Below are 25,442 nucleotides of genomic sequence, written 5' to 3'. Positions count from 1 at the left end.
ACTTTTAAAAAATGGTTCGTAACAAGGTGCTGCAGTGTTTCTTGCTGCTTTGATGCCATTAACCTGCTCCATATGTTTTGAGAGGCGCTGCATCAGGATGGGGGTGGAAGGAATGGGGCTGCAGTATGAAAAACAATATAATCTGGCAAGATGCAAACAGCAGAGAGTAAAACCAACAAGCTTGTGAATAGTTTTCTGTCTTTGATGTTCTTTTGGTACTAGGGTTAAGTAAAATGTTGACTTGTTTGTTTTCTTCCAGAGGAATATGGCTCTGTGGCGTCCACACCAGACTCAACGCCTCCGTGCACTGATGGTACGAACACAAAGTCTGTCATCCTTTCATTTAGAAATTCTATCACACTGTAATGATGAAAACAACTGATTCCTGCTTTGTGAGGTATCTTTCTTTTGAAATCACTGGAATGAATCAACCCAAACACCTCTCTCATGTGACTCACCTGAAATAACAGCACTTAGGATCCACAGGTTGACATTTTGATCATTGTCATCATCTCCTTTCTCTGTCTCTCTCTCTCTCTCTCTCTCTCTCTCTCTCTCTCTCTCTCCCTCTTTTCTCTCTAGTGTCTGTGTGTGTGTTAGGGAAAATTGTCAGGGTGACTAGTTTCCTTTTTGTCTTTGTCTTTGTCCAGGCGGAAATGAGGAGTCGGAGATGTATGAGCTGCAAACAGCCAGGGAGTGGTCTGAGGATGAGGAGGGGGGAGACGGAGATCCAGATGATGACGATGGTCTGGCTTCGTCCCCGTCCATCTGGGGCACGCCCCGCCAGAACTCCTTCGAGCTGACTTTCTCTTACATTGCTATCGCCGAGGCCGAGGCGGTGGGAGCCTCGCGGCACCTCCGCGACCGACGCAGGACCGGCTCCAGGGGAAGCCGCTCTCCTTTGATCCGCACGGACACCCTGGAAACGCTGCTGGACTCCCCCGATGTGGACTGGGACCCCCAAGCCTTCCTCAGTCGAGAGGAAGAAGAGGAAGAAGAGGAGGCGTCGGAGAGGAGAGAGCATGAGAGGGTGGAGGCGGGGGCGGCGATCGAGGCGGAGAGCAGGGAGAGGGAGCGCCACAGACAAACTGAGACAGTTATGGTCCAGCCCTCTCCCCAAGACCTTGACCCAGAACCTCAGGGATCCTCCGCAGGGATCCAAAGAGGGGACACACAAAGCTCTTGGCCCCAGACTCCCCAGCCTCCTGCTCCGGCCCTGTCTTCCCAGCACCACAGCCCCTCACACAGCCTCCAGGGTGAGAGAAACGGGGGGGAGAGGACATACGAGGGAGATGAGGAATGTGTGAGGTGGAATTGAGTCGATGTGGCATTAGAGGCAGACATATGACAATTTATGATGACAAGTAAACATAGCTGTATGTAAGTGGGTGGAAAGGTGGCCAAAATTCAATTTCAGTAGGGAGGGGACCTGAAAATGATGAGGTTAATGATGTTTTCTTTATATTATGTGTAGAAGTACAGTACATTTTATTATCATCTGAATCTCCATATTTTCCAGTTCTTAATACAGCTGGATGAGTGTTACACCAGGCTGCAGATGGGTTTTGATAGACTATAACTGTGTCAGGATCTTGACTCACACATATGGCACACAACTATTGGGATGATACTGCCAAGTGATGGGATACAGTAGGAAATTGGATGGAACAAAGTCCTAATATCTGATGCCTGTTTGCTTACAGTGAGCTCCTTAAGCATTTGGACAGCAGCACACCTTTTTTTTTTATTCATTTCAGTCCATACTTTAGCTTTATAGCTTTAGGTTTAGGGTATTTTCAGCCATATTGAATGGATAGTCAAAGAGGTACAGCTCTTTCATTCATAGTCAGGCTTTTCAGGGTGCCAAAAAGATTATTATTATACTCAAAAATAGGCACTTTTAGCATGCAACCAAAAATACTGACCCATAACCCATAACCATCATCATTTTATTGCCAGTTCTCTCTTTTTGCATTTTAATGTGTCTATTAGAATTTAGTTGTGATTCCATTTAACTCTAAATTACTCTACTCTACCATGCTAATGGTAAATGAGTAAGTAAACAAGGACCTGAGATATCAAACCAGCCTTGAATCATCATGCTCTTGCAAAAGAGACTAAGATTGTCATGAAATATTTTCAATAAGAAAATTAGTAGATAGAAAAATAAAACATCCAGGTTATTCATGACAAATTAAAGGTAACAGTCTTGATTTTAACCTGATAGTCAGTATGAGTGTGGAGCCAAAACAAAAATTTTGCCCTCCAAATACTTCTGGACACGGTGGGTTTGAAAATCTACTCTATCTCTTTTGTCAGTAGTTTTAGCTCAGGCTGAGCATGTGCAACAAGAGGAAGTCAGAGGTGATGTCATCAAGATAGTGACATCATGTTCCCTTTCCCGGCAGCAGCAGCCTCACCGCCGCCTGAGCCAGAGTCCCCCATCACCATGGAAACCATTTCAGTCAAGCTGCTCACATCTGTGCGACCTAGAGGCGGGCTCAAAGGAGAACCCACATCCGCTTCCCCCGCTGCGATTGGTCTAAACACTCAGGAACAGCTGGTCAGCGAACAGTGGTTTTCAGCACTTAACCTATCAGAGGACCCAACAGTATGCACCCACATAGCAGGTACAGTAGCACTGTAAATCCACAGATGGGATAGTATTGGGTTATAACAGGCCTGATCAATAATTTGAGAATTTACCTCTATGTATCTTTAAACATATCTTCTCCCTCTTTCGACCTCTATCCCTCCGTCTCTCTGTCTTCGCCATGTTGCTGTCAGTCAATTCTCTAATCAATACTTGAAATAAAGAAAATATCACATTTCGCCTTCACAAAGGACCTTCAAGAGCCAGCATGGCGCCCAGAATAGATATTCCGCAGAACCCCCCGGAAGTCCCGAGTGTTCGATTGTGTCTCCATGGTAACCTTCTCTTGGGATTTCAGGAATGATGGGCTAATTGTTGGGAAAGCGTTCCTGGCAGTGGCTGATGGTTTGGACACACACCATCACCGCTGATGTCAGACTTTATCTCCTTTTAACACAGAGAGAGGAAGACAGACAGGTGTGTGTGCCAGTGTGCAGAGCCTGTGTCTGCAGGACTGTGGAAGTAGTTGGCTTATTTGTTGGCAATGAGAGAGAGAGAAAGGGAGAGAGAGCAGTAGAGAAAACGAGAGAAAAGAAAGCGAAAGAGCGATTAAATCTATCCTATCTTCCAAATTGATACCGATGGCACTTTAAGTGGAACGTCACTCAGAGTGGAGCCCGGTCTTATTTTAGTGGATGGGGGCTCGATCCACATTCCACCCTCAGACTGTGTGATGATGAATGTGTAGTTGGGCCGATGACAGAGTTCAGGGTGTCCTGAATAACTACTAAACATGCCATCTAATGTATCCAAATGGGGAGTAGCACCATATTTCATTTGGTTTCATCATCTACTTGTTGGTTCAGCTGTAGTTTACTGCATGTCGATGTCAGTTTCTGGGTGAATGGACAGTTCGGCCAATATTTGGGAACATAAGTAACTCTCTTCCAAATCTAGAAATAAAAAAAAAAAAACATGACTGTAGTCCTCAAGCAGTACTTTCTCAGCTGACAGTAAATGGGAAACTGACTTGTACTTTTGAACTTTCACAATTAAATGAGCTTTATTTTGGAGTAGGATTAACAATTCCTAACCAGAAAACATACCCATATCGCTGGAAAATCACCTTGAATAAACAACACAATTTCAATCACTCCCTTATTCATCATCAATGGTGCAGGTACAGAAAAGTTACAGCTGGGTGATGTAACAGAATATAAGTACCGGTTCTCTTGTTTCTCACGCTGGAACAGACCTGTACATGTACACAGACCTGTACTGCCTTATCCAAGTTTAAAGGAATACCGTACGTTAATTCTGTTTTAGACTGGATATTTGCTTTAAAGTGACTAAGACCCAGTGATTTTGAAAGTATTGTTTGACATTGATTATTGTGAATAATCTCTCGTGTGAGTGTGAGTCTTTGGGAGTCTTGAAGGGGGTGGGGCTGCGGACTAGATTATTTTGGGCTGTCAGGCCTGCGGACTGCTGACCGAGCATTGGGTGGCCAAAAACAGCTCAGAGGGGCAAGGGGGAGCGCAGAGGGACAGATAGAGAGAGAGAGGGAGAGAGAGAGAGAGAGGGCGAGAGGGGGAACACCGGAGCAGCAACCAAAATGGCCAGCAAAGGTGAGACCTTGGGCTTAAAGAGAAAAGGAGATAATTTGAGACAGTGGTGTCAGCCTACTTAGACTGTATGGGCATTTGCTCGCTGTCTGTAACAGCTCATTTGACGTGAGCTGACAGTCAACTACTGCAAAGAGCAGTGTTTGATTTCAGTGAGCAGCAGGCAGGAGGGAAGGCTGAGGGTGGCTACAAATTCAAGTCTGAAGGGGTGTGACACCACTTTTAGTCTGTAGTAGCGGAGTATTTAGCATTGTATCTTTGATATAGTCCTTGTGACAGTCAAACAGAAGAGTCTGACTGTCAAGGGGCTGAAGGAGGGGATAGAGGGAGTTTCTCACTGCTCTTTGATCACTTAAACTGCAGACTCCCTGGAGATAGCAGCTTCAGGCAGCTAGAGGTATGTTTGGCTTTTCATTGATGAGCTTTAGATGGAGATGGATGTTTGGACATTCGGTCCTTGATTTTGAGTATCAGTGACACTGGTTTAATTAGCTCTGGCCATTCAAATGAGCATCATGAATCGCCCTCGCTTTAATGATAATTAATGTTGTGTAGTGGAGATCATTGTAGTCGTGTGTAATTGCTTGGCCAGCTGGTTTCTGTAACATTTTAGAGTTTCCTCTTTAGGCTGAAGAGCTGGCATGACCGGAGGCATTTCAGAGTGTAGTACTATGAGACTCCCTGGACTCATCTGACTGGACTGGCTTGTGTTTGGATGAAATGGATGTTTATGTGGGAATGAGGTCAGGCTGGGTGAGCAGCAAGTGGTGACTGATTCATGTGATTTATGTTATGTTGTTATTGATTGGTTGGTTGGGTGGGTGGTTGATTAGTAGATTGGTTGATTGATTGCTCCATTCATTCATTTGTGCAATCACTCCCTCAATTGACTCATCCACATGGTTGATATAGGAGTAGTACAGTGAAAAGAGCGCTTCCTCTTTACATAAGTTTAAGTTGTTTTTTTTCATAAGTTTTTTACGTAAGTTTGGGTGTAGAGTATGTCCAGCTGTCTTAGCCCAGTGGACCTTTGTAGTGGATGTGGTTGAAATTCATTTTTTACTTTCAAACTGTACTATCTACTGTGCTCTTTTTACAGCCACAAAATGTTTACTTTTTGTTCAACTGTACATTACATCCAACTCATACAGAGATTTCTTGGATAAAGACACTATTATTACAAATGTAGCCATAGTAGATGTCCCACTTTTTACATGCAGGCTGCAGTGCTGCTGCACTGTTGCTCCACCCCTCAAAAATCCCGAGGGACCAAAGGATAAATGCAGGCTGTTGATACTAATGCAGTACAATGCCTACATCTTTATATACTGCAGGATCTCCCATGTGCGCTTTGTTTAGCATTGACATTATCCAAAGTTAAGATGTCAACACTATAACTGTGCTTTCTCTCTGTCTGCCTTTTATTATTATATTGAATTAGAAGCAGAATAAACCTGACATGTCCTGGCCAATGTCTCAAAATGACAGCAACACAAACAAACACAACGGGCTTGTCAGTTACTGTGTGCATCCTATTATGATAATGGACAGGTGTGTGCTAGGGGCATTGTGGGTATTAATCGTGTGCAGTGATGTTTATAAATAACCCACCTGCTGTCAGTGCACTCTATTCAAAGAGGCTTAGCCATTCACTGACAGGCAATGAATAATGGGCGCAAAGTGCCGCCTGTCTGCCATGACAGTGCAGCACCAGGGCATTAACACTGGTCAGACTGAATGCCATTGTTGTCATTTACTGTAATATGAGAAATCACGTCAACATACTGTGTAGCTCCGTCATACCCCATAGTTACATGATACAGAAACAGTTAAAATTAGGGTCTCTGTACTATAAAATGCCATTTTTATGAGATAGTTAAGTTGGTTGAGTCATAGCTGTGCCAACATCAAAAACGGTAATTTGTGATGATATTAGTAATGGTATTACATTGTTTGCATAGAGAGAAAAAATATGGTGCCAAATAAAATTAGATGGCAGAATATAATCAATTCAATCAAGCCTACAAAGGGAGATCAGAGTGATGCCCTTCTTGACTCTAAGACGCCTCAGTCGCCACGGCGGCTGTTGCTGGGTGACACAGAGGGAAACCAACAGGGTGAGGAAGGGGCTGCTGACGGCCTGAAGTCTGTCAGCAGGTGCTGTGAGAGGCAACATTTAAATTCAGGGTCCCCCCCTTCTTCTCTTCTATCCCTTGCTTCCTTCTTTCATCTCAGGACTAAATTTAGCTCAGGCCAAAGCCTCGTAGCTCCTGTGTGTGTGTGTGTGTGTGTGTGTGTGTGTGTGTGTGTGGGTGTGGGTGTGGGTGTGTGTGTGTGTTCTCACGCTGGAGGCTGGAAACCCCTCTCCCCCATGTCTCCCCCTACCACTTCCATGGCCTCCCTCCCCCCTCCTGTCCCCCACCTTCACTTTTCCTGCCACTCGTCTTCTGAAAGACCTTTGGGTCGACTGAGTGCTGAGGAGGCAGAGTCAAACAGAGACTGACTGATGGTGCTGTAGGTGTTCTGTTAAGAACCACTGAAGCAAAGACAGGCAGCAGACGGTAACTCTCTCCATCCTCAGTTGAACATCTCCTTGATGAATGCTGGGCTGCAGCTTGTCTGTGATCTTTAAACTCCTCTATCTGTATCTCTTTTGGGACTATTTGGTACTAAAAGTTTGTTGATTGGGAATGATATAAACGATTAAATCGATATACAGTCTAAACAACCAAATATACATTTTCTCTTGCTGTTTTCTTCTTGTTTTTCTGTCTTCTCCACTGTTGCTCACCTACATGCTTTCCCTCATTCTCCCTCCATCTCCTCCACTCCAACCCCCCCCCTCCTTCAGTGATGGACCTGATCTATTGGAAGGACACGGAGCGGACGGGCATGGTGCTAACGGGGCTGGTGGTGGGCCTGCTGTCGCTGTTCCAGCTCAGCATCATCACTGTGGTCTCCACGCTTTCCCTGGCCATCATGTGCTTCACCATCTCAGTACGCATCTACTACCAAGTCCTCCACGCCCTCAGCTGGGGTGACGGACAACACCCCTTCAAGTGAGTTGCCACACTTTTGTTTTGTTTTTTTGAAGAAATAAGTGGGCAGTCCACCCTCCTTCAGCTTTTCAGACAACACAGTGAAGGGTAGAAACGACAGGGGAGAGAAAAATGACAGAATAACAAGAGTTGGATTGAGCTCATTCAGTCATAGCTCATGAATGCTTTCCCAAGTGAGCGAATCAGTTCATTCAGCCAAAGAACAACCCACCCAGTCCACTTTTTACTCTCTTTATGTGTTTATGAAGATACACTGCGTTTTAAAATTCACCTATTGTTTATTCTTGCTTACATTAAATAATATATCACTCAAAATGATTATTAATGATGGCAGTGATGGCGATTATTAATGATGGAGGTTTAGGCAGTTGTATCATTGAGATAATGGGTCTTTTTGTGGTAATAAGAGCATGCTGTATCAGTGTGTGTGTGTGTGTGTGTGAGTGTGTGAGAGAGAGAGAGAGAGATTGCATGCATGCAAATGTGTGTGTTTTAACAGCTTTTCTGAAAGTGCATATAATTCCTTAATTATTTATATTTTTATTTTTTGCTTTGCCTATAAATTTGTAAGAAAAATGGTCGGTGCCTTCAAACAGGCATTTTGCTGCAGTGAATTCCTCTGTAATAAATAACCAGCTACAGTACTTGTACTTGTTGATTTTAACACTATGGTTTGATTGATGATATCTCTCCCTTATTCATCAAATTATAATAGCGTGGCATAAACCAATCTGGAGGTGACCCAGTAAATTGAAAAGCCAAGACGCTTTGCCCCCTGGACTCGACATGTGGTGACAAAGCAGGGTTTATATTTGGTATGCAGCCAATTAAAGATAAAAACATAAAGCCGCTCCCTTATTAAGCATCATTATTTGGTCAAAAGTAAAGGAAGGATGACATAAGGAAGAACAGACAAGGAAAAATACATACAGCTGGATAAGGATAGAGGAGGAAAAGAACCAGAAGTTGCTGTTCATCGTCAATATTTGAAACATTGCTTTCCTATTCTCCTCCCCCCCACCCTCCTCCTCTTCATTGTCCTGCCGTCTCTCAGGACGTACCTGGACCTGGACATCAGTCTCAGTGGGGAGCAGGCTGACCACTACATGCAGAAAGCCATTGTTATGGCCTTGTCTGCCGCTGACACTCTCAAGAGACTCTTCTTTGTTGGAAACGTCTTCGACTCCCTCAAGGTGAGCTAACCTACTTTTGAGCTTGTTAGTATTCAGATCATTATTTGTTTTTCCTTATTTGATGTGTGTGTGTGTGTGTGTGTGTGTGTGTGTGTGTGTGTGTGCTGTTTATAAGGGCTATATTTCCACAATAGTTCAAGAAATGTTTAGTCTCCCCCTGTCTTTCTGGCTAGGTCATGTCCTACTCTCTTAATCTACCACTACCCTCCTTTGTTTCGTGAATTTCATCTAATGTCAAGTTCACAAGAAGTTCTCCTGTCCTTCGGGATTTACTTCACCCTAACCTCCGGCTGTCAGGACCCCCTCCCCCTCTGTCACTACCGACATCGCTCCATCCTTCCATTTCACTCCCATCATCTGTCATCTTCCTCCCACCATCATCCCCGCTCCCTCGTTCACTGGAGATGACAGCATCGCCATGCCGACAGTCACCCTCATTATTTTACTGAAGCTGAAGACTGTGCTCCTAAATAAGGGCGATATCACTGACGGCAACTGTCATCCTCAATGACGTACTTTCAGTAATCATGTAGAATGCATTCCCTATGGAAAATTCCATTCAAATCTAATTTGAATTGGTTCCCACAGAAAAAATCATGAAAAAACAAAGTCAATTTGCCATTTTTTTTCTCGTCTGTGCTATTCATCCAGCCAATGCCTCTGTTGCTAGCAGAGGAACAGACATGTGACATTATCTCAATGGTTTTCAGGCCTAAGTGAGTCTATGTCAGTATTGCATGATGTCACCAGTGAAGCATCTTGCCCCACTAATGCTGTGCGCAGCACACTTTGCGCTCCATTGACTGACAGCATACCCTTTGCTGCATAGTGCTCATATGAAATGTTATGTAACTTCGGATGATCATTATTTTTCTGTAAGCTGAGTCACAAGGTCCTGTAGTTGTCAATCAGCATACGGTGGCACGAAGACACAATTAATTTCTTGAACAGTCAGAAGGATATTGGATCATAATGTGCTCATACTAATACTAATACATTCATTAATTTTCTCTACCTGCGTATTCCTTTTCAGGACCAATACTAATTGTACCTACAAAAAGTGTATAGATAAAGCAATACTAATACGTATAATACTGCATAATAGTAATAGTGCAGTGCATACTCTATAATCTATACTATATACAAACCATATACAATATGTACATACTAACTGTACCACATAAACATATTTCAGTGATTAACAGCAGCAGTATGTGACCAGACAGACTTAACTGCACATTAAGCAACTAAGCACATTTAACTGGTGAGTCAGTGTGAGTTGCCTGCATCACCTCATGTCTGAGCCCCTAAGTCCCAGGACCTCCCAGTCTTCAACCCTGACCTGGCCGGTATGTGACATGACACACAGGTGGCTCTGCGCAGAAGGGCTGGGGAGTCTCGTTCCATCTGAGAGAGGGGTGTCCCGTTTCAGGACAGCACTCTGTCACTGTACGGGACACTGTGAGATATAAGGGGAAACACCCAAACCCATATTGGTAGTCAAGCCTTTGGAGCTACAAACTTTCTGTTCTTCATTATGAATCACCATGGAGAATACAATCCTTTTTTTTTCAAGGCATTTTTATCAGATATTGGAGAATACAGAGTTATGAATAGAGTATTATTAGAATACAGTATTATGCAGTATTATTATACAGGTATACCATATTATGCAGTAACACAGAGATGCAGTAGAGCATGCTGACTCCCAACTGCTTATGTGTCTGTTTCACTTATGCAACGCTGCAGCAAATGTATTGCTTTCTAAAAGAAAATGACATTAAAACAACATGGAACAGTGCTGGAGGGCGCTCTTCACATCTGCAGGGATTGTTGATGGGAGTTCAGCTAACATTCTGCAGCTGTTCTTCTATTTCTTTTTTCCTGTTCTTAGTTCCTGGCTCTGATGTACCTGGTGACGTTCTTGGGAGATCTGTGCAATGGCCTTACTCTGCTCATCATCGGTAAGGAACAGATCAGATATCACTGCAGGAAATATGGAACCCATTGAGTTACTGTATGGTTGTCATGTTTTGTCAAATACATGTTAACGCTTCTATGTTTCTCTCTTTCCCCTCCCCTCCAGGTGTGATCGCCCTCTTTTCTCTACCACTTTTCTACAGACAACGCCAGGTAAATCCTTGTAAACGTATCACCTTCAATCAATTCTTTGTATTCTTATTTTCACTGGTGTTTCAGTTGCATGTCCACAAATCTCTCTGTTTTCTTGGCCTTTCCCTAATGTTACAGGAACAGGTGGACATCTCCTTTGCAAAGATCCAGGCCCAATTTGACAACATCAAGGACATGTGAGTATGGCGCCATCTTCTGGCACAAGGGTGCCATCGACAGAGTTCCACTGGTATTTTTCCATTGAGGCTATTTGTTCTCAACTGATACTCTATCAAGAGTTTGTTGACCCGCAGTAACAATAACCACCGCCTGCTCTCTCTCTCTCTCTCTTCTACAGTCTGCGAAGACTGGCCCAGGGTGGCGGCCCTCCCCCTGACCCAACCCCTGGTGGAGCCAAACCCAAAACCCAGTAAACACACATGGACAAGAACTTAAAGAAGGGGTGAAGAGGAGAATAGATACCAGAGTTACAGGCTGTCACTCAGATGTCTTACCCAGCAGTCTGTGCTCAGAGCTCCAGAGAACGGAGCTCCAGAGACTGGGGAAGGGAAGGGAGGTTACTTATTAGGGATTATGATGGGGCTTAAGCATGGTACTTTATACTCTAACTGTATGTAAGGTATGGGGGTTGGAGGTCGGGGTTGGGTTAGTTCTTAAGGCGATGAAATCAAGGTGTATGAATCCTGGATGAGAGTTTTGCTGCTACTGTCAGAGATGTCCTGATGAAAGATTTTAACGACACGGCTCGTCATGTCTGACTGTCTTTGGAAATGATCACACAATGTTTTTATTATCTAAAAAAACAATAGAAGTTGACAGCTGCAATCCAAATGAGGTGCAAAGACCAGGAATGGGAAGCTCTGTAGATAAGAAATCTGTGGGTTCCCCATACTGACAGCTAGACACCTGGAAAAGGGAAGCAAGACTCTACTTGATGAGGTGATTTAGAGTTGTGAGCAGGCCACAGTTCAACAGGAATGGAGCTCATGAGTTTCTGTACAGAAAAGACAAAAAAGGCAAAGTCATCCCAGAGGCAAAGGTTAGAGGTCAACCAACCAGGGGTCGTCATTATTCATGGCAGCATAAAAACTTGCAATCAGGATGCATGTGTCTATGCGAGACCACATGTACATTTCTGAATGCATATTCACTTTCATGACTGTTTATTTGTGTGTTTGCAAGTGTATGAGTGTGTTTGTGTGTGTGTGCATGTGTATGCGTGCGTGATTTCTGACATGCAGCTCGCTGAACTGAAACTGTTACCTACAAGCTATTAAAATCACATTTGTTCTTTAGTTTACAAATGTTCTGTTTCTTTTTGTCAACACAATCATTCATGTTCATTTATGTTCCTGTGTGAGTTTTCTCAGTTTTTTGTCATCTCACCACACTGCTTACACCGCTGGGTGCTGCAGATTGACCCTCATTCAGTGGCGTAGATGTAGAGTTTGGAACAGAATATTCAGAAAGACAAATGGCAAGACTTAACAGGGATAGTTTACAGGAATAATTCTGATTATAATGTATCATAAATGGAATGAAATTACATAACACCCAGTTTCCCATTGACTGAGCATCAGAAACAGGCTGCTCGATACAGTAGATGTACGTTGCTTAAGGTGTCGATGGAGCTGAAGTGTAAATTGAGGATCAGATGGAAGATCATAAAGTTAACCTCAAATTTCAAATAGACATCCCCTCCTGGCTCCTAATGTGTTCTCTCCAGCCTGGGAGGAAGCGTGTGGAGGAACGTGGGAGTGAAATACAGCCGGTGCCTTTCTGACCACAGGTTATAGTGCATGATCTGATTTACAATACTTACTAGACAACCGCTACAGCAACTTCTCTTCCCATAACGGACCACTTCTCATATTTACCTGACCATTGCCTGAGAATGGTGTTTTGTATGCTGTATAATACTTGTGTGATAGTACCTGTGTACTATGACCAGGTATTTTCCATAGAATAACATGTATACCGGTTTTAGGAATAATAAATGATTCAGGATACTCTGCAACTGAAATCCATATTTCCCAGTTCTACAGTTGTTTCAAAAGCCCTCACCAAAATGTGTCTGTTTCCTATGCCTTATTATTGTATGATTTGACTGTGTCCTGCAATGAAAGCCTTGTTATGTTAACAGACACGGACACGATCCAAGCATATGACGAACAAACACTACGGCCCGTTAGCCTTACACATTCTCTGCTGCCTAGAATTGTACCTAGTTGCACACACTGGCCTCCTGTAGCAGTTTTCTGTATTGATGCATATAAATTTGTCCATAGTTGTAACAGCCACTGTCATTTATTTATCCCTAATCGTCTTGGATTTGAGTTGTATTTGAACCCTAAATGAAGAGAATGGAGATGGCTGTGAAATGAGAGGCATTTTTTGAATGATGCACAGATTTCATCAGAATGACAAAATCACTGACACCTATCTTGTCAAATCATATTACACAAAATTCTGGATTATTCTGTTAATCTGGTCAGACTCATCATTTCATCATCATCAAGTCTAGACTATGATATGTTTAGGTTTTTATATGTGCTGTGTGGGTGAAAGATTGTGGCTGGGAGGAAGAAATGGAATCAAAAACAGGAAAGTACGTTTTAACAAATTTCAAGTGAACCGCAGTCATTACTTATAGTGTTGCATTGATTATTTTGTATTCTTGAAAATAAATCAAGACTTGACCCAGACTTTTAATCTTGCAATAATAGGAGATCTTGGGGGGGGGGGGGGAATAAACATTTTGAAAAAACTAAAACCAGCATAGTGTGTCTTCTTTTGTCAGATGATAGATAGATAGATAGATAGATAGATAGAAGGAATTAAGTTAATATTAGTATAAAGTGTCTGGCTGGATAGATTCTCCCTGTGCTCTTGCATTCTCATAATCCTCCTAATTTCTACCACAAGGGGGCGACAAAAGTCAAGCCATCACTTCCCTCACCTCTTTATTCCCACTGTCCAGTTTATGATAGACAGACAAGATTATCTCAGCCACTTGATGGCTCCAACAACTATCACAGGGACACTTACTGTAACTTTGCAATTTTCTTTTTACAAATTCCACCTAATTGATCTTTCTTTGGATCCTGTGGAGAGAATCAGCGGTAATGAATCAGAACAGACAGTAGACTGGACATGCGAGGCCATTTCTCAAATTTAGTGCTTGGCTGCTGGCTGTACCTCTAGGCTTAAACTGGCTCCATGTAAAAGTAGGCCATGAGGTCTGACTGGGTTTGAAATTTCAGAGCTTTATGTGTCATGTTCAAAATGGACATTCAAAGTTGTCTACCTAATGGAGCGTACAAGTCTAGACTTGCCTCCATAGGGTCACACCACTCTGAACTCATAGTTGGCAATATGCCATTTCACCAGTAGCTGGCCTAAATGAAACACTGTGTAGTAGAGACTGATAAATGTATAATGGGTAAATAGGTGCCTTAGAGTTAAGGGGTCTATTCTATTCTATTCTATTCTATTCTATTCTATTCCATTCTACTTACAAGGCCCAGTAACTCATTAGTAATCAATTAGATGCTTTCTAAATTATGTCTGGGGAAGAATAAACATTGATCAATTCACACGTTTTTAGGAACATATACTCAAACCTACACTTTTGGGCGGTGAGGTGAAGGGGGCGGGATTAGTCAAATCAATTTGAGGATATAATGCATTGGACCCGCCTCCACGTTGTAAACCGTAGACTGTAGCGCTCCGAGCCGAGGTCGGGATGGTAATCTGCCACAAGGACTAGCAGCGCTCAGGACAGAAGGGGATCCGCAGGTTTTACGCACGAGCCTGTCTGCAGTCATACGCTTTGACAAGCCTGTCGTAGAGGGAAAACATATTCTCATGGTGGGTCCTTCATCTCCCCCTCAAGGACAGCGCATACGCGTCGGTACAGTGCTGGTTGATTGAATGTCACCTCCAGTCCCCATGGATTACGGCAAATCGATGGCCCCTCCGGTGCCCCCGCACAACCCCAAACCGACCCGGCCCGGACAGACTCAGGAGCGGCTGCTGAAGTGCGTCCTCCTCGGCGATGGAGCCGTGGGGAAAACCAGTCTGGTGGTCAGCTACACGACGAACGGCTATCCAACCAAATACGTCCCGACTGCATTTGATGACTTTTCGGGTAGGCAATGTCACCCCAAGATATTGCTTTTAGGATATTTAGAGATTTCATGCATTTTAAGCATGCACTTAATTGTTCAAGGAAAAGAAAAGCCTATACAATGAAGAATACTCGTGGTTTCATTAGATCAGGGGTTCTCACACGTTTTCATGCTACTGACCCCCATTTTCGATAAGATTTTGTCCTAGGGACCCCCATGTTGTTGTTGATTAAGTATTGAATTGTATAACTGTATACAATGTACAAGGGGAGAGGAACCTAGGATTAGAATACTCATTCTAACTGGGATAAACTCTGCTGGATTAAATTATAATGAAATTAAAGCATTGCTCTTTTTGCTGGGGAACCCATAAAATCCCCTCAAGGACCCCTGAGGGTCCCTGAACGCCACATTGAGAACCACTAATCTAGATTATACAGTTCAGAAGTCAATCAATTTGTTGTGTCTACCTGTCTAGCTATCACACCCATCTGACTAAACATCATGTACTGTGAAAGAGCCTCACTTCTTGTGAGAGGACCCACCCATTCTGCCATTTCCCGCATGATTCCACTGTTATGATAGATGTGTTTATGTTTCCGATTATCTGTCTTCAGTCAGTATTAATGTACGTGAATTATCCTCCCTGTTGTAGCCAGGTTTCCATTTGGCGTGGTTCCATTTTCCAAACTACCACCCTGTTCCCAGCAAGCTTTGTTTAGTGAAAAATAAAGCGAGGCAGAAATCCTTCAGGAGGTGCACTTGTTTGAACTCACAATTGTTGACACGACCTAAAAACAAAACCTGTCGGTCAGCTTTATTGCGTCATTATCACATCTCTACCTTAACCCATCTAGGAAATCCGTCTTGAACTTTTCTTTAGAAACTTTGAAAAACTTCTTCTATAGGAAGCTCTTCATGACAGTTGGGAGTATCTGATGAAACAATCACACTATAAACTCATTGGCAGTTGACATCAAAACATCATAGCAGGATGGAAGAGCATAGGCTGGTGGTGCAGATGTACACAACATAAAATATATCTATTTTATATTTATTTACCAATGTCTCACATTACTATACTTGACCCTCCGTCCTGCAAGTACACCTACACAAACTATATCAGGATACGCTTTTTTTTTCATAAGCCTTAGTTATTTCTCTGACATTACATTGGTGCACAGTAAAACTGACACACTGGCAAGTAAAAACACCATAAAACACTCACTGGATACCCACACCAGCCGCAGAAGTGGGAGTGGGCTGGCGTAACCCTCCCAGAGAGGAGGCAGAAACTCGCTGGTGCAGGCGGAGTGCGTAGGGTTTTGGATTGCACAACTCTGGCTATTGTTGTCAGCCTTGACCTGCAAGCCCTCTCCTCTATACTGGAACGGGCACATCTGTTGCAGTGGCTCTGAGGCAGAGATTGTCTTTCGCCGGCCCTGACAGAGAGGGATTGTGCAGTTGGGGCCCTTGCTGGTGATGTCATTTTCTCGGTGCCCGGAATCGGAGCCTCGTCTCGAAAGCGGACTTCTGAGTAGTTATGCAATGCCACAGGTGGCACTCTGAGAAGGGCAGGGGAGCGGGACGCTGTGAGAGGGGAAGATGGGAGGGGAGGGCAGGGAGCTTTGGTCCGGCCGAGAGTAGAAAATCAAAGCAGTATCATATGTCAGAGATTAGGAAATGATTGCACAATGGCAGCTCTCTCTCACTTTTCCTCTTTTTTTTCCTCCTCCCCCTCTCCCTCCCTCTTTCTTCTCTCTTTTGTCAAAACGGGGTGCTGTGATGCCTGTCCTACTAGATGAGTAGTTCCAGTAAACTCTTTGATCAGGTGGTGTGACCGACCATACACTCCAGGCGCATTGTAAATGTTTCCATGCGCCCGCCGGACTGCATTGTGCTCTCTCTTTTGAAAAGAATAAATGGCCCTATAATGAAACTCACTGTGAGATGACTCATCCACTTTTTCCAATCTGGAAGAGAGTGAGTATTGGAAGGGAATCACTGAACAAACAAAATCTGCTTTGTTTCCCCGCCCCCCCCCCCCCCCCCTATAAGACAAACTTGGAATGGGCAAAGAGAACAAAGCTCACAGAGTGGTATGAGCGACAGTAAAGTGTTACGGTCTGAACAGTAACTGGCAGAGTGGGTGGGCGAGACGTAGCAGGCAGTCTGAGTTGAAAGAGAATGGGGGAGTCTGACCAGGGGGCCTTTGTGTTTTCAACTGGCAGGCATTTGTTTATTCCATAGAATATTCTGGTGTGTGTGTGTGTGTGTGTGTGTGTGTGTTTATTGCCTAAGTGTCAGGTGGAAGCTAGCTATGCAGGCATAATAGCTGCAGTCCTGTTGACAGCTGTGACTTATTTTCTGTTTGTCTTTCTCTCTCTTTCCACAGCGGTAGTTCAGGTGGACGGAAACCCAGTTAGACTACAGTTGTGTGACACTGCAGGACAGGTGAGTAACGCATTGTACACACACACACACACACATGCACACATACACACACCACCACATTCCCAACTTAGCGCCATATTCCCAGCAGAAGTAACGCATCGCTGCCTGTAGCACACCACCGTCACATGGATAGTCAGACGCCTGCAGGCTGAATGAAGCTGAGCACCAATGAATTCCCACAATGGACACTCCACATTTCTCTGCTCACTCTACACATAAATGCCACATGACTTCCCAGTGAAAGACATTGTCTGCTTTTGCGGTCCACCCACCTTCGCCCGTTGCTTTCCAGTTTTCCTTAAGGCCATATATGGGCCTCTTGGTGTTATTTTGTGTTTTTCCCAGACTCGGTAGCCCACTAGTCTAGAGATAGTACAGTTCCTGGGCTCTACTACCACTCTTGGGAATCATGCTGCTCCATGGGATAGGCAGAGCTGATGGGGTGGGGGGTGGGGGGTGGGGGTGGGGGGGGTGGCAGGGTGCTGAAGGAGAAGAGAGAGTAAGCAGGGTACATTGGAGGTGAGATGCATTGCGTAAGGAAGAGGAAGAAGGAAGGAAAGAAGCGGGAGAATCTCTCTCTCTCTTTCTCTCCCTCTCTCACGATCATGATTTGAGTGTCTCTGTTTTTAACTGGACTTGTCAAAATAAAGGTGTAGAATTTGAATTCTCTCTCTCCAGAGATAAGAAGGGCTAGATGGGTAGGTGGAGCTTCACCTGACAGGCACAGTTCTCGCCTTTTTAATATTGACAGGACCATCTTGGGAGGAAGAGGTTGTGAAACTGTGGTTTTATTTCTCTGGGCATGGGCGGTGGTTTTGTATTCAAACTGAACAGAACCCTGCCCTGGGAGCAGCATGTTTGCAGGGGCACTGCCAGTTCTACACTGTATCACAGCATTCCACTTGTTTTGTCTAAAGGCAACTTGGCTGTAAAGTGGATACAGGCATCTGAACGAGCCCCTAATACATCTAAAACCTCCCAGCATGTTGTGAACTGCACATAGTGCTACAGCAGTACACACACACACACACGCGCGCGCGCACACAGACAAGCTTGGGCAAATATGGGCAGATAAAAGTCGGCAAACACTTACAGTGCTGATGCACTTTCATAAGAGGAGAACTTGTGCCAGAGCAGTTGGGCTGTGCCAAGAGAGGAGGTGACAGGGAGAGAGAGGGAGAGAGGGAAAGAGAGAGAGAGAGAGAGAGAGAGAGAGAGAGAGAGAGAAAGAAAGGGGGAGGGCATAGGCAGAAAGACAGAGAGGGTCTAGAGAGAAACGATAACAGCTGCCGGCATAGCTGATAAACAAAGTTGCTGCTCACTCAGAGATGTTGATAATTCTGTGTTCTCTGCAGATACACCTACGTCATCATATCGCAAACACTCTAAGCAAATCCAAAGCTTGTACTGGAAACTCTGTAGATAAGTGGCCACTGCACTTTTTTGCGCCTCAAATCCACGTGTTAAAGCTGTTTCATTTATTTTTATTGATTGCAATTGTAGATTTGAGTTACACTTCAAAAAAGGAGGCCAGTACAGAACACTGTTTGGGTAAAGAGGGATTAGGAAATCTGGGCTGGGGAGGAGAGGGTTAAGGGAAAGAAAGAGAGGTTTGTGTCGAGTTTCTGCCAGCCTTAATCTGTGTACTCAAGGATGTGGGAGGCCCTTGTTAGCCAAAGCTGTGTGGCTCCAAAGTGTTAATTTAGGAGATTTAGGTGATATAAAAGAGGGGGCAGGGCTCATGTATACGCTAGCTCAGTATAAACACTGTTTAGACAGTTTGTTATTGAAAGATTATTGGCGCAATTCCCTTTCCTATGACGCTCTGTGGTGCTTGTGTGTGTTGACCCATGAGGTGATTGCTCAAAGTGTGCGGTCAGTCTGTTTGGGTGAGAAGTGAAGTGAAAAAATGCATCAGAGAGTAGAGATTTAGAGCTTGACCAAATGGAAAATCTTAAGAACTCTTTGGTCGATTTTATAAATCATAAAGTTAGAGTAGAGGTTTTGCCTTTGCAAACTTAACAGCTTAAGTCACCAACTTCACCACATTGCTCAATATCTCTTCTCTCTCCATCTCCATCAGGATGAGTTTGACAAACTTCGCCACTTCTGCTACAGTCGGACCGACGCCTTGCTGCTCTGCTTCAGCGTGGTCAGCCCGGCCTCCTTCCAGAACGTCTGGGAGAAGTGGGTCCCCGAGATTCGGCGCCGCTGCCCTCTGACGCCCATCCTGCTGGTGGGCACGCAGTGCGACCTGCGGCAAGACGTCAAGGTCCTGATCGAGCTGGCGAGGCGGAGGGAGAGGCCGGTGCCGGAGGAAGACGCCAGAGCGCTGGCGGACAAAGTGGGGGCGGTGACGTACGTGGAGTGCTCGGCGCTGACCCAGAAGAACCTGAAGGAGGTGTTTGACGCGGCCATCGCCGTGGGGCTGCGGCACTCCGACAGGAGAGCGCGGAGGGAGAGGAAGGTCCGCAGCACGGCCGATAAGATGAAGATGCTGTCGAAGTCGTGGTGGAAGAAGTACGTGTGCGTCCAGTAGGCAGGGAGGAGGGGATCTTATCTATGACTGATGATAAAACTGGAACTGCTACGTTGCTCAGAGGACTCTGCGTTGATGAGTTGGATGTAAGGACTTGTGTTTTCAGGTTCACTCAGAGGACCCCAGCTGGCCAGAATGACTTTGAATCAGTGAAGCAATAGTTCGACAGAGGCAGAACGGGCCTGCCTGAGCTGTATAGTGGTTGCGGGTTGGGCATAGCTTCAGTTTGACCAGAAAAGATCCCTTCCTGATTTTGTTGACTCCTAAAAGACAGAGAGTATAACACTCCAACCACTGTCTGCTCCACAGAGCCAGCCTGGACTCCGAATATGTGACCAGCATTCAGCTAAACGCGATGGAATTAATCAAAATTTATGGCACATGGACTGCGAGTCGTATTGGCTCTGCATCCGCTGGACCTGTCCAAAGGAAATATGAGCTGACTCGGCGGGGAGGTGTTAAGACTGTGATGTTATGTACTCAAAGTATACTCCCTCACATTTGTCGAATTTGACACCCTTCTTTAACCAAGTATATAATTTTATGTGCTCTATACTGTAATTCTGCCCCCTACTCTCCTAACAAATCTGCTTTTATATTTTACTGATGGAATCAAAACATGGAATTAATACCATGTTAGAGGGCTGGAGGCAAACTGCTCAGCTTAAACCCCTTTACCCCCCAATCAAAGATGCAATTATCCTATCACTTTAAATCAAAGCCAGTACTGCACCTTCTGTTGCCTAAATCACAAGCATCTACAACTTCAATGATAACTTGTTTAGGATTAGAGATGGAATTGATGTGATTTGTTTTCACTCATTCTTTTCTGGAATTACAAACAAATATATATGGACCTAAATTCTTATGAAATCTATGGGTCCTTGAGGATCTGTCTGTCTGTCTGTCTGTGTGGCTCTAGTCTGAACGGTGCCATGTCATGCTATGAACTGTCACACTGGTCTGGCTGAGGTGTCACGGCCATTGAGTCCTGTGTGTGTTTTAACCACAAGACTGTGTAGCGGTTTCTGTAGGTCGGCCTGAGTCTGTGCCACATTTCGGAGTGTTGATACAGCTGTCACACTGTCAGTAGACCACACATTCAGGGCCTGCTGCACACAGAGTCCTGCAAACCCCTCACCAACACACATCTAATGGATTGACCCCACTTCAGAAAACATTAAGAGTATAAAACAAACACCTATTGATGGTTACTCAGCCAATATATTAAACATATGAGCAGAAAATGCCAACTCTAGGTTTGTTCTGTTCTGTCACTTTGATAGTAAACCTTCACCTGAAGTGTTGAGCGAAAGAAAACCAGTGCGTTGCTTTTCAGAATGAGTTGATTGGGTGGTGCCACTGTACGTTGCACTTATCACACATAGTCCAAACACATCACTGAAGTCCTGCCATGCAATGGCCTTTGGACAATTACAGGGTTTGATGTTGCATTGTCATTGTAATCAGGACCTTTAGGTTTCACGCTTAAACAGATGATTATCCCCCCCTTTGTTGGTCAGTGTATCGGAGCTCTCTCCTCTTTTGAAATTATATGGTAAATGAGGTGAAATTGCCAGAGAGACTGATTCTATGTTTGCTTCTTATTTTTCAGAAGCCTGTCTTTCAGCTCTCTCTATTTATCTGTTCCCTTTGGGCCATGAACTGCACACACAGCCTTTGATCAACAACAGTGCAGAACAAATGTATGAAATATTCTATACCATTATGTATGTTACATAGTAATCATTTATGATGTTTGTAATGTCATCAGGGTAAATCTATGTACATATATTATATCCGACTCGGTCATTGGCTGTACTGTCCCACTCTAAATGGTACTTCATGGTACTTAACAGTATGAGTGTTTCAGTCGGTGTCTGGTACTGGCATGAGAGCAATTTGTTAAGCTATATGAGAGGAACAAAATAAAATGTGAAATATTTAACCCGTTTGCAGTGGCACTATGTTTGTTCCATATAGATATGTTATTGTTTTTCTGTCACATTGCAGTGAGTGTGCGAGGTTGAATGACCGGGTGAATGTGAAGACATATTGACACAGAGGTGGAGTGTCGGTCACATGTTTAGTTTGTAGAGGTCAAAGGTAATCAGCGTATGAATGTGTGCATAAAGCTCCTGGTATGAATACAGGGGTTTCCAAACATGTTCAAATGTAGGTTAACAGGCAATCACTCACCAAATGTGAACCCTTCAGGAAATCCTCTCGCTGCTTTACAAGACGGTGACTTGTTCAAACAGAGAATCCCTGAAGCAGAGCAACAAGTCAAACCTGGTGAATAAAAACACGTCAGTTACATCAGTGACTCTTAGTAGAGTTTGGGTGATGTAATTTATCCTTAGAGAAGTCATTGTGAGATAGAGATCTTTGTTGGATCTGGAAAACCTACTTTAATGCATATGCATACAACACTGATCATAAAACTGATTAAAATCTAAAATTCACAACATTTAGTAACACATTTATAGAGTTAAAACCGACTTCAAAGATTCTGCCCCATCAATTTTGCTGGCACCAGGACTTCTAACTGAACAAGATCAGATGATTATAATTGCCTAAAATAGGCTTTCCTTCCTATTCATAGCTATGTGTCTACACCACAGTATAAAACAATGGGCAGAGAATGACAGTTAGCTAGGTATCTTGTACTTGTTTAGGAGCGCTAATGATAGGTTAGGCAGCTAAAAGAGAGTTTGTGTTGTCTGGCAGACTGCAGATGAGTATGTTGTCTAGCCTCAGTGGGTGAAACTAAGGTAGGCGTCATGCCAAGTGGTCTAATTATGATAGTCAGAGTGGCTCCTCCACTCTCCACTGATATTTTAGCAGGAAACCTCATTGTTGTGTCTTCCCCAAGGCAGCCATCTTGGGAAAAGTCCAGCACATTGTGTCCAGTCTGGATGTCTGTGATGGTTTAGCAATGTGGCGTGTGTGTGGTTCTTTATGATAGAAATACAGTTAATTTTCTGTGATAGGAATCTTGAGGTGTCAATTATGAAACCAACAGACTGAAATCGTCTGACACATCTCTCATTCCAGCTGTTCAGATTTCACGGCAAGGTTGTTTGACTGTCTAGCCATGTGTAAGTGTCCTCTCCATTATGGCAGTTTGCTCTGCTCAAGGCAAATACCAAATGTGTCTGTCAGGGATATAAAAGAGAAATATTCTACTTCGTTAAACAGGAGTTTTGAGAAAGCAAATGAGAGTGTTTATGTAACCTTATGTAAAAGTAAAACACATCAATAAGCCAACATCATCAATCCCATTTGGAACTGACAAAACTCTGTCATTCAATATTAATCTTGGTGCAGTATTTTATAATCACAGCTTCATGTCGGTGATAGCCAATATTTAGATCAGCTAGTCTAGAAGACTTCCACTTTGGCAGATATTGGTTTTGGTCCAATAGAGCAACACTATTTCTTCCTCCCAAGTGAAGCTGAAGCTACAATATCTATCCCTTTCCTCTCTATGGATTCTGCTGAAGGGAACAATACGTTTTGCATAAGTGCATACATAAGACTGCAGTTTGCTAAACAGTGGCCTGCCCTAGGAAACTAGGGATGGGCCAGAATAGACGACTAGTCGCCTAGATGGTCAAAAACTGACTGTTTGACTAGTCCTGTTTCACTCTTGACATAGATCTATGGGCATGTCAAAATATATTTTACACTATGTTACTAGTGTTTTCATGGCTACTAATTTGATGTAAGCCAATAAGGCCTAGATCTATATTTTGAGCCTGCACACGGTGGCATGCTGCACTGCATATTATAGTCTATTCATCTTTTTTTTTTGATGACGGCAAAATTGCCTAATCCCACCAATTTTATAAAGGTTGTGAAAAACTGTCTTAAATATGCCTTATTAAAGTTTCAGCATTAATCTAATATATCACACACATACATTTCTCTTCATACTTTTTCATTATTAAGATAGCCGAGAAACGTATTCTTAAGCCTATCCACAGTACGGCCTAATTCGCAGGCATGGCTAGTCCTCATGGTTGTGTGAGGTCCAGGAGATGATTATGTGAAATGGGTGACCCAGTCGACTGCGGCCTTCAAGAACAGTAAAGATTCAGATGGTACTTGAACTTTTCTCCTTCCTGAACGCCCGCTTCCTTACGTAACTTCTGCGAATCATTTAGGTAACAACTGAACTCTGACTCCACATGAAAGAGTAGGTTTGTAATCAGTTTTGATGGCTTAAAGTTGGTGAAGGATTTCTCCAGCACCCCTCAGATAATTGCCAGCGTAATGACCAGAGCTCAGCCCATGGGGCGGGATTACAGAGCGACATTAACTACGTATGTCAGGTCTGTGGGGTGGGGAGTGGTCTAACCAGGAGACTGTGGTCCACTTTGTACATTGTCTGTAGGATTAACTGTTGCCCAAGCACTTGTAATGCGATGCAATATGTCTGGGGCCCTGATTAAAAGACACCCACACATAGATTTACCAGCGACTGAGTACGGTATATTATTCTTGACAGAAATCTGCTTTCAAAGTATATTTAAGACCCGAGGCTCTGCAGATCTCGCTCTCTTTCTCTTTACTCTTGTAACTCTCCTGTAACAAACCTTAATTACTCCAGTACATTTTTCTCACGTTATCCTATGTTCAAAGGACTATATGCACCAAGAGCTGGGTCGCTGTGATTATGACACACAGGTTTTAGTGAGAGTGAGGTGAGAGTAGCAGTCATAAGAGCCAGACTGACCCCCCATTTATGACTCCCACGTCAGTTCTCACAGACTGTCATGTAAGCATTCTGGTTAGATCTGCGGTGGACTAATGTCACCAAGCTGATGTTAACGAGTCCTGTGGCAGCAGTGGTGGCCTGCCTGGCAAGCTACAGTATGGGGTCGCGAGCAGGATTATGTTTTAATAAGCTTATATAAACCCCCCCCCCCCAGGTCCAGTCTCATTATGGGGAGCTAATTGAGCCGTTCTGTCCCGGGGTCAGCGGGGCCTCTTTGAACAGCTTGATGTTTAGCTATAAAGAGGCCCATCTCCGACTCTGCAACATCTGTCCTGTGGTCTGTGTAACATGTGTCTCTCCTTTCCTTCAGGCAAAGTGTTTGGATGTGTACATGTATACGCATCGTGCACACACATGTATTGTATGTATATGCATGTGTGTGTGTGTGAGCGTGTGTACGAGTGCATTTATGTGCTGTACATGTGAAAGCGCTTGAATGCATGCGCTGTAGCCTTACTCCACTGGTTCTTTCAGTTTGCCCATACATTCAGACACACACACACCAGCATGTGTGTCCTTGTCACGTGTGGCCTTTATATTGGTGTCTACCCTTTGTGAAAGGGAGAGTGTGTAATTTCACCGTGTTTATGGTACTGAGCGCCCAGCTGAAAAGGCAATTCCTGCCATGTTTTAGATAGAATGAGATGACAGAAGCGGTTTGTTCTATATCTGTGCCTTATCTCCAGCTCTGGTCCACCATAGAAACTCTTCTCCATTGATCCTTGTTAATGATTGACTTGAGTTATATCACAATTTCACATGCTGTCTCTGAGGCTCAGTAGTAAACAAAACATTTTGGTTTTATGTCCATTATTCTGTGGTGCTCAGAGAGACTGACTCTAGACCAGATGCTTTTTGATATGGAGTGCATCTGCTGTTTACGGAGCTTCTCAAGTTGCCTATACTGTACTCGGTTTCGGTGTTTGGTGCCAA

The 25,442-nt window shown here is 43.9% G+C and overlaps 2 protein-coding genes across 2 annotated transcripts; both read left to right on the top strand.

The window, feature by feature from the left end:
- The first annotated feature begins 4,139 nt into the window (after positions 1-4,139).
- Positions 4,140-11,868, top strand: rtn2a (reticulon 2a). Its single transcript, XM_071927635.2, has 7 exons — positions 4,140-4,221; positions 7,070-7,277; positions 8,332-8,470; positions 10,365-10,434; positions 10,557-10,603; positions 10,721-10,779; positions 10,941-11,868. Exons 1-7 carry the CDS (start codon positions 4,209-4,211, stop codon positions 11,014-11,016), a joined length of 612 nt encoding a protein of 203 aa, XP_071783736.1. The 5' UTR covers positions 4,140-4,208; the 3' UTR covers positions 11,017-11,868.
- Positions 11,869-14,330: 2,462 nt separating this feature from the next.
- Positions 14,331-21,674, top strand: rhoub (ras homolog family member Ub). The gene is made up of 3 exons (XM_071927432.2): positions 14,331-14,753; positions 17,129-17,187; positions 19,271-21,674. Exons 1-3 carry the CDS (start codon positions 14,537-14,539, stop codon positions 19,724-19,726), a joined length of 732 nt encoding a protein of 243 aa, XP_071783533.1. The 5' UTR covers positions 14,331-14,536; the 3' UTR covers positions 19,727-21,674.
- The last annotated feature ends 3,768 nt before the right edge of the window (positions 21,675-25,442 follow it).

Source organism: Centroberyx gerrardi, chromosome 6 (genome assembly GCF_048128805.1).
Source record: "Centroberyx gerrardi isolate f3 chromosome 6, fCenGer3.hap1.cur.20231027, whole genome shotgun sequence".
In the NCBI taxonomy this organism is placed as follows: domain Eukaryota; kingdom Metazoa; phylum Chordata; class Actinopteri; order Beryciformes; family Berycidae; genus Centroberyx; species Centroberyx gerrardi.
The sequence above is the reverse complement of the archived record's forward strand: the minus strand, read 5'-3'. Positions and strand labels throughout refer to the sequence as shown.